The 16,058-nt window shown below is 30.3% G+C and overlaps 1 protein-coding gene across 6 annotated transcripts; it reads right to left on the bottom strand.

Annotated features, from left to right (window-relative positions):
* Nucleotides 1-3,565: 3,565 nt before the first annotated feature.
* LOC131623050 (type IV inositol polyphosphate 5-phosphatase 3-like) lies at nt 3,566-15,632 on the bottom strand. Of its 6 annotated transcripts, none has more exons than XM_058894072.1 (12): nt 15,394-15,632; nt 7,933-7,967; nt 7,654-7,834; nt 6,762-6,824; nt 6,487-6,559; nt 6,241-6,345; nt 5,085-5,916; nt 4,796-4,980; nt 4,592-4,700; nt 4,342-4,481; nt 4,007-4,234; nt 3,566-3,863 (listed from the first exon to the last, which is right to left on the bottom strand). In XM_058894072.1, the coding sequence occupies exons 1-11, from the start codon at nt 15,479-15,481 to the stop codon at nt 4,024-4,026; spliced, it is 2,022 nt and encodes a 673-aa protein (XP_058750055.1). In that variant the 5' UTR covers nt 15,482-15,632; the 3' UTR covers nt 3,566-3,863; nt 4,007-4,023. The 6 variants fall into 6 exon arrangements, with proteins under 6 accessions (XP_058750055.1, XP_058750057.1, XP_058750056.1 ...); XM_058894074.1 differs by having other exon boundaries at nt 7,654-7,789; XM_058894073.1 differs by having other exon boundaries at nt 7,933-7,964.
* Nucleotides 15,633-16,058: the final 426 nt, after the last annotated feature.

Below are 16,058 nucleotides of genomic sequence, written 5' to 3'. Positions count from 1 at the left end.
CACCTTCAACAAACTAGATATGTGGGTGGATCCTCTTCCACAGATATGGATATGAATCTCATGTTTCTATTTCATTCGAATTTGAGTACATGTGATTGATTTTATGCTTCAGTATCTAACAAAGATTACTCATACTTTTTAGAACTTTCTGACAAAGCTCTTCAAAGGGAGTTGGCTTACCATGCACGTCAGACATCTCCTTTTCTGAATTTTGGTGCTTCTAGTTAGGAAGAGGTTATCTTGTCTGATCGTATTCATGAAGAGATGGGAAGGTTGAAAAAATGAGTTGGCGGTCTTAGCGTTAAGATGGATAAATGCTTGGAAGAAATCCAGGATGCTTGACTCATTTCTCGCCATTAAAATTGCTTTAGGACCCTTTCGGTATCCTGATTCTTAAATTAAAAAGGTGAAGTGACTATTTTATGGGGGGCCGAGAAGGATGGGGCTTTGGCAGAGGGAACCCGATTTTTGGAGGTTGCTCGGAAAATAAACAAGGAGATGGAAAGGTTTTCAAAGTGTCCCAATAGAATCAAAGGAAAATTGAGTTTGGCCTAATAACATGTGCGAGGAAAACCTTTCTCTTTGTAAGGAGTTGGCCGAATCCCTACAAAATGATTTTTGTGTGGCTAGGGCCGCTTTTGAGAATGCACTTCAACAAGTTGAATACTTCTATTCAATTGGTCTCATATTTCGATCTCAGGTACGTCTTGGCCAAGTGATTAAATGCGGGTAAGTAGTTCCTCCGGATGGCTAGCAAGTTCATTTTTTATGATGTCAGCGTGTTTAATTCTGCCATTTATGTAGTCTTTATGTCCTTAACTTTCAATACACTTGTATATGTATTTTATTTTATGTTATTTCTTGTTTAACTTATTCCTATTTTATGGTGTCGTTATGTCATGTACTTTCATCTATAAGGTTGGCTCTTTTTCTAAGTATTGTGCTCGAAATTTATTGGACGTCTTTAGGGGTTGTGTCCAAACAAGGTTTGATACCCCTTCCCATGCCCTTAAGTATAAACCTGGTTTGAGGTTGATGTATTAGTAATCCTACCACAAACTTTGGAGTGGCTAGCTACCATGAGGGGGTAGGCCAGTTATTTGCCTTTTTTAGATGCATTATTGATGTGCTTGTGTGTCGACGTTTGAAGGGTTTTGATTGCTCTATTCATCGTCATTATAGTTTATGACAACTCCCCAAGTTTGTGTAATGGGGCTTCAACCCTTTTGGTCGTACCCCAGACTCATTTCTATCTTTCATGATAAAAGGGAAAAGACAATTTAGTACTACAATGGTGGTAGTATATTATACATGCCATGCTTTTTCTTCTCCAATAAAGGAAATACAAAATTTAACATAATCGATCTTGCCACTGATTGCTTGTTACGGGGCTAGTGTCACCTACTTTCCTTGGTGTTAGCCACTTTTGTTTATCAACTAGAATTGGCATGCTTATCTGGTCAGAGGTTGAATGTCTGATGTAGGAAAGCTAGTTGCGTGTATCAAAGAAGTCATGCGTCAGAAAGGTTTGACAGAAATTGTGTAAGTTTAACGTCCAATGCCAGAATGACTATTATTATACCTTTCCGGATAGGAAATCGGCTCACGAGTCTAACATGTTGCTTCTTTGTGATATATGGGATTTTTAAGCCATTCATGTTTATTTCAATCCCGAAAATAACATTTTAATATTTTTTACAAGTTTTTCAGTTTTATTTTTATTTTGGATTAAAACCCCATTAGGGTTTCTTTTTTTGTAATTAAACACTTTTAGGTGTGGCCGTCAAGGTTATTTATCATAATAAAATTCAATATTTTTCTCTTTCTGGTGGATTCTACAATTTTACTTGACAAGTTTTCCGCTTGCAAACTTATGTTTCGCTCTAGGTTTAGTGTTTGCTAATCCTTTGTGATTCTGACTACGTCGGGTGGCATCAGACTAGGCTTTTCCTGTTTCTTTTGTAGCTTGATCAGCCATCGGAGATCAACCAGTAACCAAGACAGACATTGAGGGAATTATTGTGGCTTTTACCACAACCCTAACTACTTTGACTAAACAGATGGCTACTCTTACAAATTAGGTGAAAAATAGCAATAACAACAACAGGAACCAACGAAGAGACGAAATAGGAGAACAAATTAGGGTTTTCGTAGGGAGGAAACAATCAAGTTGTTATTGCTGAAAATTTGAGTTCTGAGGAAGAAGATGAAGTAGAACCCGGCAATGAAAAGGTGATTGATCATGGGAATCAACAATGTAATCATGACTATCGAATGAAGGTTGATAGTCCAATGCTCTACAAAACGATAAAAGTGGAGGAGTATCTATATTGGCAAATCGACGTTGAATGATTCTTAGACGTAATGGGCATCCTTGAGAAAAAGCAAGTTAAGATGGTGGCGATTAGGATCAAAAGTATTGATGTTGTCTGGTGGGATAAGCTTGTTGTTCAGAGACAAAGGCAAATGAATGGGTCAGTCCTAACTTACCGAAAAATATAACAATTAAGGCTGCAGCGGTTTTTACCAGAGGATTATGAGCATATTCCTTATAAGATGTATAAGTGTGTTTAGGAAAATCAGAGAGTCAGAAGGTTCCTCGATACATCAACGACTTAAAGGGATCCTTGCAGAAGAAGATGGGTTTATAAACTATATGAACCGCGAATAAGGCATCCAATTTAGCTTTGAAGGCATTATTGATGGAAAAATTCTCTCGAAATTTCTCATATTTACACAATCTCTGCCACGTGGAGTGGAAAAGTTCTTACACATGGAGGACGCATGTAAAAAAGAGGTTAGATTGGTTTTTCCAAGAAAGCCATCATGAATTGCATTAAATGCTACCCACACTCTATCTTCAATATGCATCAAGCTCTCATACTTTATTGATGCGGCGTCTCCCACTAACGCTTGACTACCTAGGAAACATCTAGAAAAATGTTAATACTCGCTCATTTAGCTGAGGGACTCACCCTCATTAAAAGGGATACCTTTAATTAAGGGATTCATCCCTTTTGGCTGAGGGACTCACCCCTTTTCAAGTTTCAATCTCAATTATATAAGGAAAGGTCTCAAAGGTCAAATTCTCATTTAAAAATTGTCCAACTTAACATGTGAGAGATTGTGAAAATACTTAAGAAGTTCAATGAAAATTGAAAAATGCCAGAGGTAACATTAAAAGTAACACTACCGGTATGTTTCAAAATTTGAAAAGATCTAGCAAAATAGGAAGTTAGCTTCCACATTTTCAAAGTATTGTACTCTTGGGAACTATAAATATTTCCTTTTGTAGATTTGATTGGTTTGTATTAACTTTATATTTTCAATTTTGTTGAATGTAGTCATTTATAAGTTTTTATGTCATGTTTATCAGGCACCATATATATTTCATGTTACAATCTTATATTTATGATCATCCTACTCAATTCTAATACTGAGTAATTGTTTTGGTAGGATCTCATGATTCTTGTTATGATGTAACATTTTACAATCTTGTCACCCCTCTCCAATTTTAAGCAAGATCTCAATCTTAACAACATTGTTAAATGAAAATAAGTCTTCATTTCTATAAATATGTAGAACTCTTATTTAAATTTCTTATATATATAATACACACCTCAATCACACAATTACATATATAGGATACAGCCATTCAAACATCTAATTCTAAATCCTATTGGAAAGATTCTGAAAGACAAAAATGAAACCATTTCCTAATTAAATGTTGAAAGTAGAAAACCAAAAAAAAAAAAAAAACTATATTTAGTGGTTGACATTCTGTGTGTTAGAAGTTGCAGCAGCTATGACTGATGCTCCTTGAAATTGAAATTCTGGAAATAATCAATGTCCTTTACAACACCCTGCATAAAAAGTACTTTTTTTTTTATAAGTGATTACTTAACCAAGTCATGGTTGTAGGGATCCATATGTTGAAGAGTAAAATACACAACTCGAATGCAGAAATACATGCTAGTGTTATATGCTGATATATGGAATAACTCACCTGTTCAAATTAAGCAGTTATTTCCAACTAACTAAATGTTTAATGGCTTCTTCATTTTCAATCTCTGCATTTGTGAATGTTAGGGCTCGCTGTAGCTTCCTAGGCGAAAACGACTCAACTTCAACGATATATGTAGCAGTCACGGGTCTGTGATCTGATAACTTAAGCTCTGTCCTTCTGTAACTCAGTAATTTCATTCCTTTTCCGTATGAAAGAACACGATCACACCTGAAACGAAAATTCATCAACACCTCTAACACTTGCATCTAGTAGTTAGATTTAAGGACATAATGAAGTTAAAACATGTAAGAGTCTCATGCTAAGTGGAAGCATACCATGCCGGTGTACGTTTTGGAGCCTTTGGATCGCCTCCATAGTACTTGTCTGAATTAACCTCGTATTTATAAGTCGGTGGAAAATTTAATGCCCCTTCTGACCATCCTCCAAATGCACCGTTCTTGATTTCTCGCATGAGCTGTCACAGTAAGATTTCAATTTACTAATCAGCTTGATGAACTAGCTACTCAAACAAAATTGTGCTATAGATGAATGTTATTGAGCAATACACAATAATTTCTGTATTACCTGATCTTTTTCAGCCAATTTTGACCACTGTTTTTTCTTGATAAGAGCTTTTGTTTCCGCATCTGATAAGTTGAGACGGTAATTCAAATCACCCAACCAGATTATTCTTCTGCAAATGAATTATAATTAAGAAATTGTAAAAAAAACCCATTAAAAGACACAAATACAAGTCAATTTGGTAAGGTTATTGAAGCTTGCACTGACTCGTGATCGAGGATTCCTTTTGGAAGTCCAACAATAGAAGGTGAATGAAAATGTGTTCTGCGCAGTATTTCATGAACATCATAATTTCGTTTTAGCTCGTCTCCTTCTTTTTCCCCAGACGTAAGGTGCGTACATATAAAACAAAAAAGTGTCTGATATATGGACATACTGACAGATACTGATCCCTGAAATGTTGAAAAAATTGTTATAAGCTTGTGCAATAATACGATATATAACACTAAGCCAAACAGATAGGGAAAAAGGAATAGTTTGAAGAAAGGGAAAATACTTTGTTACCAATATATCCCATAATGCCAACACCTACAGTTGAGACCTTTAAATTGTGAATATGTTTCCGTAATCTCCGACGAACCCACACAGTGATGAAAACTCCGACCATTTGCTTGCTAACAATCCTTACATATGGTGATCTTCTTTTCCGCTTTATTAAAGCTTCAAGGTCAATTTCAGGAAGCAAACCCATTCCTGGCATTTCATCCATAATTGACTTGAAAGCATTATATGTTTTGAATGATTTTAATGACTTAAAGGATTTCAATGACTTAAAAGAAGTTGGTCTCTCCAAAACTCTTTGAGATACTAGATGTAGCGGAGGCTCCGGCCAACTCAAACCAATCCTTTCAGATCCACTAAGCATTCTGGTTAGTTTTTTGGTCTTTTGGGTAATTGATGCATCCCAGTTTTCTGACGGACATTGCGGCCAATCGAACTTCTTTGGAAAAGTATACTGTCTTTTATAATCAAAGACATTCGGGACACTGGAGTTGGCACTATCAGCATTGTCGGAAGCCAGTAAATTGGTATTCATGATTTCGTTCGTATTACTACCATCAGAAATATTTTGCGCTTCATCCAAAGGATGGACTTCCTCGCCGATGTCGCTGTCACTTTCAAATAGTATTTCTTCTTCTATATCAGGGCCATCATCTGTTGGCTGAAATTTTGATGGAGATGGTGGGTCACTAAAGCATTTGGTCTTCGTTACTGAAGGTTCGACTCTATTAAGTGCTTCACGAATAATATTCTCCCATTTTGGAACAGGGCGAGTATCTTCAGCACCAAAAATATTGCCGGGGTTTAAGGGTACAATCTCTTGAAGACTGCAAGTGTAAGGTATTCAATCAATCAAACAAATCGAAAAGTCTAGATATGCATGAAATAGAAGTTATTATAGAATGGCATCAGATTAATCAGTTTCCGTGCAATCTTAAGTGGAGAAAAAATTTTGGTTCGGTTCATCAATGATGAATAAGTAACTGTATTTGATGTGACACATATGTAGCACCAACACTTCACATTAAAGGTATATATGGTGTTCGACACCGACAAGTGTGTCATGTGTGTGTCAGTGCTTCATAGCACATATCATCTTATCATTATGCACATTGATAACTATGTTTAGCAACAACCGATGAAGAACTTACCCGAGGACATAGATGTCAGCTGGTTCATCGACACCGAGCCACTCATCAATATCTAGGTCATCAGGTGGAAGTCTTCCTCCAACATTCCATGTCGCAGCACATACCCTACGAGTCACATAAACACCATAATCAAGATATGAGAGGCTTTGACTATTCTACAATATAAACTGTATTCTTCAAACTTTCAAAAAATTGCCATGATTTTCAGCTCGCAAATGCTAAATAAACATCGGAGTAGTGTCTCACCTCAGTTCCTTTGAGTTAATATACTGAGATCTATAAGTTGATGACTTCTGTTTCCTTAACTTTGGAACAAAGTCTGTAATTCAATAAAAATTGCTCATAAGTAAGTCAAACATGCTAAGGTCATATTCTGCTTATATTTGAGTCGGTACTTGTTTACAATTAAATACTCCTACAATTTAATTTAACGCAGAGGCCGAATTTTACATCTCGAGTTAAATGTATAAAATCACGTACATCAGAGAGTAAATTAGAGCTTAATGTATGGAAAAAATCACCTTTTGATTCAGATGGAGCATCAACACCTGTGCCGTCCATAAACCGTGACTGTCTTCCCCATACTGCATAACACACCAAACTCAAAATGAGACTACAAGAACCAATTCCAAATGACAAAAGAGCTATAAACAATCTCAGTTCTCAAATCATTCGACAAATGCATAAACACCCCAATTCTAAACTTTCTAAACTAGCACTCAAGTTTAACGCTATTGATAGAACATTTGTTCAGGGGAAATGGTATATTTCCCCTGAGATACTTTTAGTGGAAAAAAGATTAAAAAGCCAAATTGGTCCTTGAAATTGTATCAATCTACTCCCCCACATTATCAATATTCAAAAAATGATCCCGGAAATGGCCAAAAGCTTATCAAATCCGTCTCTCCGTTGATATTTGCAGTGACAAGAATGACATTAAGTTCTTAATATCAGAGATGAATTTGAAACTAAGTGAATTATGTCATGATGCATTTGATAACAGATCCGAACAAAGGGTTGAACATGATTAACATTTCACAACTCCATAGATAACTTTGGAGTATTGATAAAGGCTTACAAAGGGTTGAACATGATTAACACTACAATCTCAAGCTCTATAGCACCCTGTAGCACAGACACATCTGGAAAAAATTGTGTTAGTGTCAGTGTCCGAATCAGACAACGACACTTGTGGTCATGTGATTACGTTAAATTTATTCATTTTTTAAATGATTATCCGTGTCGAAGTGTCATTTCTGGGGTTAGTGCTTCATAGTTTTCAAGGACCAACTAGGAAATTTACTAAAATAAAACTTTCCAAATTTAATCAAATTAACAAAAATTCACAAAAAATAAACTAATTTCCCAAATCATCAAAATGAAAAAAGAAATGATAACTGAGTGATTACTAACCTTCATTTTGTAAATCATTATCAGGATCATCTTCCTCATAATCAGCATCATCTTCATCCTCAGGATCAGCACTATAATCAGACTGATTGCTACCAATATTAAGCCATTTACGCATAACCACTCTTGCCCAAAAAAGCTGTATGGAGGAGCAACCCAAACAACACAATTCAGCCCATGTTCTCTGCAATTTTCTTCACTTTCCCAAAATCAACAAACCCCAAAAACCACAACAACAATGCACAAAAAAAACAAAAAATAAAGAAGAAAAAAAAAGTGTACCTGTTGATGATGATGTGACCTTTTCTTCATAACTGCTGAAATTTGGCATGAAAAGTGAACAAAGTATATTGATTGAGAATTTGGGAGAAAACAACAACGACAAGAACAAGAGCAACAACAATGGGTAGTTGAAGATTGAGGTTTTGACTGAGGAATTTAATTCAGTTTTTATAGAGATTCTGGGAGAAAAGGAAAAATAAGATGAGTTTATTCAACTTTTTATGATAATGGATTTTAAATATTTAATTAATTAATTAATTAAAGAAGATGGGATTGATAAAGAAATTCGGTAGTGGTCGGTCCCAAAACTATCTATTTATTGAAAATAAAATACTTATCTTGTTATAATCGATTTTTTTTTAGTTTTTAATAAAATTATTTATTTTTTAAATAAAAGAGGGCTCTGTTTGGTAAAAATAGCAGTCGGTTGATAAGTTATCTTATAGCTTATGACTGATGACTGATAATTTATAATTTATAGACAGATGACTTATAGCTGATAAACTGATTGAACAGTTTGGAAAAATTAACGGTTTAATTAGTTGATAAATTAAAATACCTAAAAAATATTTAATATATAATTATTTTATTTTAAATTAAATTAAATTATAAAGGATGGTAGTGAGTTTTAGTTAAAATAATAAGGATAAAATAAGAAGAAAAAATGATAAGCTAAAACGCTGTTTGAAATAGTGTATGAAAAATAAACTATAAGTCGGTAAAATAAGCTATAAGCTATAAGCTATAAGGCATAAGCTATAAACTCAAAAATTATCTTACCAAACAGAGCCTTAGATGATGCAAATGCTCCTAACGTCTCAAGTTCAAATTCCGTTAGAAATTAATATTCATCTTAAGATGGATTGATTTATAAAAAGTATTGTTTAGTCTTTAATTAGACTTTGTTAGTGAACAATACGATTGATTTTTTAGATTAAACGATTCTCGATCGAATTTCGAGTTTTCAAAAAATTAAAAAAATAAAGCAAAAAATCATTTAAAATTCAAAACCTAGAAATCACTTTTGGATAGGAGTGACAAACGGGTATGTCCGCCCCGTTTAAGTCTGTTCTGCAAAAGCCCGTAAAAAAACGGGGGAATGAGGGTCAATCATAGGTGAAGGATGTGGGGCCTAAAACTTTATCCCGCCCCTCACTAAAAGTGAGGGTGAGAGCGGGACAGGCTCGCGAGTATTGTTCTTTTTAGACATAAAAATACATAGATTCATATAAATGCATGTGCCTGCAAAGCCAGCAAAAAAAAAAAAAAGAACAGTGCAGAGCAGACACATTAGAAGGTATGAGCCTAAATCTTTAATTTGTCGCGCATTAAAGTGCGGGCAAAACAGATATGTCCAGTCAAACTTATTTTGCCACCCCTACTTCTAGAACTAACATTCACTGCAATCACCTTGTTTTGCGGTCATGCATTCAAACGTTGATAGTAGTTCGATTAAGATCAGAATATTTTGATTTAAAAGTGATAATATTTTAAAACTATAAAATAAAAAAGTGTTTTTACGAAACCGTTCAATCAAAATCCAATAATTAATAACATCGTGATTGCATGAATGCGGTTTTTTGTCGATTGCATAATCAATTTCTATTTTTAATGAATATTTGAGATGTCGTATTTTAATTCAAAATTTCTATTTTCAAACATATGTTGGTACACTCGACAACTGAATTAACTTAATCGAATTTTCATCCTCCTCCCGATCGGGGTTGCGGGAGATCGAACCGTGGTTCTCCCTACCAAGTCCAACGCCAATCATCACTGAACCAACTAACGATTGGTTATGATAATTATAATTTAATAAAAATATAATGTTAATCTATATAAAATGATATAGTTACATTATTTATGGCTGGAGATTTTTTATGTTTCTTTGAAAAAGAAATTGTTAGTTATGTTAGCTTAGAAAATTAGAAATAAAGGTGCGGTCCAACTTCACCTTTTTTGAAGTGCTTCGTACACGGTTGTATATATTCAACTCTTACTCTTAGTTTTTTTAGGTGGGGAATATTCTTTGAAAACTTTGATTGAATTTCTACTATAGATTTATGAAATGGAGATACCTAGTTCACACACACACACATATATATATATATATATATATATATATATATATATATATATATATATATATATATATATATATATATATATATATATATATATATATATATATATATATATATATATATATATATATATATATATATACAGCGGCGGAGCCAGGAATTTTAAGTAGCCTGGGCAAAAACTTTACATTATTGATTATTCATCTATTTTAATTTTCACACCCATTTTTAATAATTTTTCCCTTAATTTTGCCCCTGATTTTGTCTAAAAAATGACTATTAAATTAGGAGGAGTACAAAGAAAATAGGGGTTGAGCCCGGGCGCTTGCCCGGGCTAGCTGGGCCTTGGCTCCGCCCATATATATATATATATATATATATATATATATATATATATATATATATATATATATATATATATATATATATATATATATATATATATATATATATATATATATATATAAGAAGATATCAACTTGTTTCAGAAATAATTCTGCATTGAAATATTTCGTTCAATAATACAAATAGTAGAATTATGGTATTCAGTAAAAACCTTTAGTTTAAAAAGTTAAATTAACAAAATAGTTACTAGTAATACATTATTAAACAGTTACTTTTGCAATAAGTCGACGATTCTTGTGTTTGTATAAATTGTACTTTAAAGAAAGAAAAAAAAGTGACGGAAGGATAAGCAAGTACACATCAAACTTGACCTGTTTGTCTTCAACATTCTACACATCAATCTTACCTTTTTCATATTGAAGAAAGTTTGCACCTCCTAATTGACCTAAGCTACTTGTTAAAACCCTAGTTGTTGACAATATTAATTCATTCTAGGACCACTTCAATCTTACTTTTCTAGCCAACAAAACATTCTAACTTTTTTATTCCATTTATTTACTCTACATGTTAAAAACAAAAATAGAATATATATATATAAATAACACCACATGTTCTACAACACTTTACCATACCACCAAGATGATATAATAAAGAATAAAAATTCAAAATTGTGATTTTGTACGTAAGAACCAACTAATCGCACGATCATTCTTTTATATTAAGTTCTAAAATAACAATCATAGTATAATCCACCAATAAGATGAGTTAAATCAAAATAAGCATACGCACAATTAATAGTATTATCTACCAATAAGATGAGTAACAATCATAGTATAATCCACCAATGATATGAGTTAAATCAAAAGAAGCACAAGATCAATTAATAATATTATTAAGTCTGTTGGTGTAAAGAACAAAGATTGCAAACTTATACTAATCTCCTAAAGTCTTTTGTTTTTTTTTTATAATTAAACAAATATTTTAGAACCTCACTAGTTAAAATTAAATGTATACAAAGGTCAAGTGGAAACACAGTCACAAGCAAAAACCTTAAATTAAGGAAATAATATTTTAAAGGAAAAATATGAAAGACGAGAAAGTTAGTTGCAAGTCTTATATTTATTTATTTTTGTCTAAAAAAATAGTTACATAAAATTAATATTAGGAATGTGTAAAAATATTTCTTTAAAAAAAATAATTTTTTTATTTTCCGAAAATGAAAAGGATTTCTTTTAAAAGAAGTTAAATATTGTTTTTCTTGAAAAAATTTAATTTCTAAAATTAGATCTAAAATAATTCAAATTATAAATAGAATTATAAATACAAAATAATTTTAAACTGAACTTAAACCATTTTTAACTATTAACTATTTTCATTGAAGTGATTATTAAAAATTAAATCAAACTATTAATGTAATTTAATTCAGTACTATTTATTAATTATGAGTGTACGACAAGTTGATAAAAAATTCCAAAAAAACAAAAAAAAAAGGACAAGCTTATTGTAGAAGAAAGCAAAATTATGAGCATATACATAAATAAAAAGTTAAGTAGATACATTAACTTTTAAATATTTTATTAATTTATATTTCACTTTAGATGAGATAATTTAAAATATATTTAATAGTTATTATCGATTTTAATTTTGTAGTTGATTTATTTTATATATGTCAAAACTATCTTGATTTTTTTCTTATGATTAAGTTTAATATATTAATTTAAAATAAATTTTATTGGTTTTTTAATTTGATTTCATCATAGAATTACTAAATTGCTTTATATCTTTAAATTTATCATATTTAATGTAAGAATTTTAATATGTTTTTCACATTCATAACAAAATATACAAAATATCTGAAATGTGACTTGAATAGTGTGATACCAAAATTTAAATGATCTCAAATATTATTCTAAAATTTAGATTTTATATATACAGCCATAAGCTATTATGAGCAGGGACCTAGTTGGCAGACTTGGTTCGGAGGAAAGACAAAAAAAATTAAGTGAAGAGGCTGGTTGGAGGTAGATGACTCCTTTGGCCTTTAGCTTAGAAACATCTATAATTTGTTGACAAAAAACTAAATGAAACAAAAATTGTTTGGAGTTTTGTTTTTTCTATTAATTAATAAATATGCATTACAATCATACGTCTTATTTAAGAAAATTTTTTTGAATATTTTGTCTAACTAAAAAAGATATTAGGTTCTTATAACATTTAATATCTTGATGGTGCATATTACAATATATAATATCAAAAAGATTTGATGATAATTATTCTGGCATACCAAAAAACTCTCTTGATAAACAATAATAGTAATTTATATATAACGTTCATACTCTTTAATTTAACAATGTTTTTTTTTGGACAAAATTATAAAAGAAGAATTTTTACATATAAAATAGATAATTTCTCGTTGATAGTATATTTAAAGTCGGTCAATAATATATATAAAATGAAAGTCTATATACAGTGATGCTTCATGTCTAATGAATTATGAATGTGACTTATAATTAATTTCCAACATAGCACTATGCTTATTATTATTATTAGTATTATTTTTTTGAAATACAAAGCATATGAATTGGAATTCAAATCATACATCATAACTAGGTGGCAAATAATGTATGCATGTGATGTTATATGTTACACTAATATTTGTCACGAACGCTGATTTTTAGTAATTGATAGTTCTATAGTAGACATGGAATAAAATTTATATTCATACTAGATCTAGTCTAGTGGCCTTTATTTTAACATGAAAACATTATTTTACCATAGATTCCTTAGATTCTATATGTGATTATTTGGGGGAATTAAAATGTATACCACATGATATGGGCCCAATTTTGTGGCTAACAAACAAGCAAACAACTCATAAGCATGGTCACACAATATGCTTTCAAATATAAGCTTTGACATTTATATACATCTTGTCACCTCTATACTTATCCAACTATGTTAAAAGTATAAGTATGTATTGTATTTTTTTTATTGATATATACAAATTTAGGACTAATGCATAGGACTTCAAGTTTCTTAAAATTAAAATATAAGTAAATAGAATTTCGTAAAATATTTATTGGATTAATTCGTGATTAAATAGGATCTCTATTTATTTTTTCATGATTAAATTATGGGAAAATTCTTAGGTGGACACGGACCTAAGAATTTGTTTTACACACAACCAATCACATAATTTTAATTAATTAAAAAATAAATTAAGAATTTTCTCTCTCCTTCATAATCTCAACCACCCCATGAATCCAATTAAAAACAAAATTAAAATAAAAATAAATTAAAAATTACTTGCTTCTTATTGGTTGTGCCTAAGAATATAGATTTATGACCGTGTCCATGCAAGAATTGCTCTAAATTATGACTAAATTACACAAGACCTCCAAAAACTTGAGATGACTATGTACAGAACTATATATATATAAATATATATATAAATATATAAGTATATACATATAAAATTTTATAAATTAAAAATAAATATTTTATCAATTTTCTATAAAAAAATATGAGAGGCGTAAAATTTATTTGAATTTAAAATGAAAAACTAAATTCTTGAATCATGTAAAATAGGAGACCAAAAGTGTCATTATATTAACCTAATATGTGATAATTGTGTGTAAATTATTAATTCTCTTTCACAAAATATAAATGTTTATTTATATTTATGTATTAAGTTATTAATATTTATAAATTAATAATTTTAAGAAAAATAGTGTCTATCTAAATATATATATATATATATATATATATATATATATATATATATATATATATATATATATATATATATATATATATGATGAACATGTGAAGCTGGAGCCCCTTGAATTTGTCCTAATGAAGTTAATTAATTTTTACGATGGAAACAAATTAAAAAAGAAAAACTAATATATTAAATTTAATCAATATATAAAAAAATCATAAAAATTTCATACAATAACTTTATATGCAAAATGAAAAGAAAATAACAAATAAAATAAAATTGATTAAAACTATTTTAAAAATGTAAGCTTAATTATATATACTTAAATGAATGGAATTTATTCCTAATTAGCTTTATGTTAATTAAATTACAAATATCTTTTTCAATATTAGGTCTCTTTAGGCCATTTGGTTAGTTAAAAAAAATACTTAATAAAAATAAATATTTTTTAGGATGTATATTTAGCTTCTTTTTTTTTTTAATAAAGGCTAATATATATATAGGATGCATATATATAGTTCCTTTACATTAAGTATTAAGAATCTACTTTATTTTCTACTTTTTACCTTTATGTAAAAGGATGCTTTGGAAAATAATCAATTGATAATATTCTTCCAAAATCTTAATTAAAAAGTGCATGGCTAAAAAAGTGTAGAAAAAGTTTGGTTATTATTAAAATTCATTTAACTAATTAATTACTTAAATTCTTACTTTTTAAATATGATATTTAATGAAGAATAAAGGGTAGTAATATATTACACAAACATAGTATACAAGACATCATTGTTAAGGACCACAATTGATAAAGACTCAACTTCTAGGAGGTGCAATTAATTCAAATTATGTATAGTCCTTGTTTGGTGTGGGATAGATTAATCCCAATTAATTATGGCGGTGGCTTATCATTAATATATTTTCTTCTTTCTGGCCGTGGGTGGCTTATCATTAATACTTTATTCTAAAAATATTAGATTTTTTTTAATACAAAACATTGAATGTACTAGTACTACTATTATTCATAGTCCATTATATATAATAGTGTTTCAACAATTAACATTTTTTTATTTAAACTATTTAATTAGACTCTACTCAAATCATAAAAGATTTGAAAAAGGTTCCTCTAATGAAATATAATATTTAACACCACATAAGACATTGAAACACTAAGAAGAAATTATTTAGTGAAAAATGCAAGCACTTAGTTACTTTCAATAATGAGAAAATATTCTAAAACATGTAAATTAAACAATAGAGATGATTTTATACGTATTACCAATGATGATGAAGAAGAAAAGAGAAATAAAATCATACCTTTTTTGAGATTATCCTTTTGTTGGTGTGCTTCCTCCAAATTACTAACTTGTTTCTTAAAAATGGGTGCACAATTTTCTTCTTCCATAGAGAGGCTCTTAATTTGTGGCCACCATTTTTGTCCTGAGCCTCTTCTTATCTTATAGTACAATTGAAATTGTGAGTCTCTTGTTATCTTAGTAGAATTGAAATTGTGAAATTGTGAAATTATGAATAAAGTTTCTTGACTGTTGTATAAGATAGTGGAGGAGGTGCAATATTTCTCTACCAATGATGATATATGTAGTGGATTTTGAGGCATGTCGGTATATACATACGTGTAAAGGTATATAACTAGCTAGTGGCTTAAATGCCCATCATATATTTGGATTTCAATTCCCATCATATTTTTGGATTTTGATTTTTTACTTTTGGTTGACTTTAAGCTAGAAAAATGACAGACCAGTGTGAAAAAAATGTTGAAAGAAATGGAGAAAAAGGAAAGTTTCTTAAAGACATTTTTTTTAGTGATTAATTGTTAGTATATAATTATATACTTGAATTCTAGATCTTTAATTCTTTTTAACTCTTAATTCAACTGTTTCAAGTCAATTAAACTATGCTTTTGTTTTGTTGTCATATTTTCAATGCATTCACGTAACAAATTTGATCATTTGATTGAAATC

Source organism: Vicia villosa, unplaced genomic scaffold, assembly GCF_029867415.1.
Source record: "Vicia villosa cultivar HV-30 ecotype Madison, WI unplaced genomic scaffold, Vvil1.0 ctg.000048F_1_1, whole genome shotgun sequence".
Classification (NCBI taxonomy): Eukaryota; Viridiplantae; Streptophyta; class Magnoliopsida; order Fabales; family Fabaceae; genus Vicia; species Vicia villosa.
This window is presented reverse-complemented; position numbering and strand designations above follow the sequence as displayed.

Excerpts from the sequence above, each read along its gene's own strand:
- LOC131623050 (XM_058894072.1), bottom strand. The coding sequence starts at position 15,481 with ATGGAAGAAGAAAATTGTGCACCCATTTTTAAGAAACAAGTTAGTAAT. Across the intron at positions 6,825-7,653 it reads TAATGATTTACAAAATGAAG|TATGGGGAAGACAGTCACGG; the intron begins GTTAGTAATCAC and ends TGTGTTATGCAG. Across the intron at positions 5,917-6,240 it reads GCTGACATCTATGTCCTCGG|TCTTCAAGAGATTGTACCCT; the intron begins GTAAGTTCTTCA and ends TTACACTTGCAG.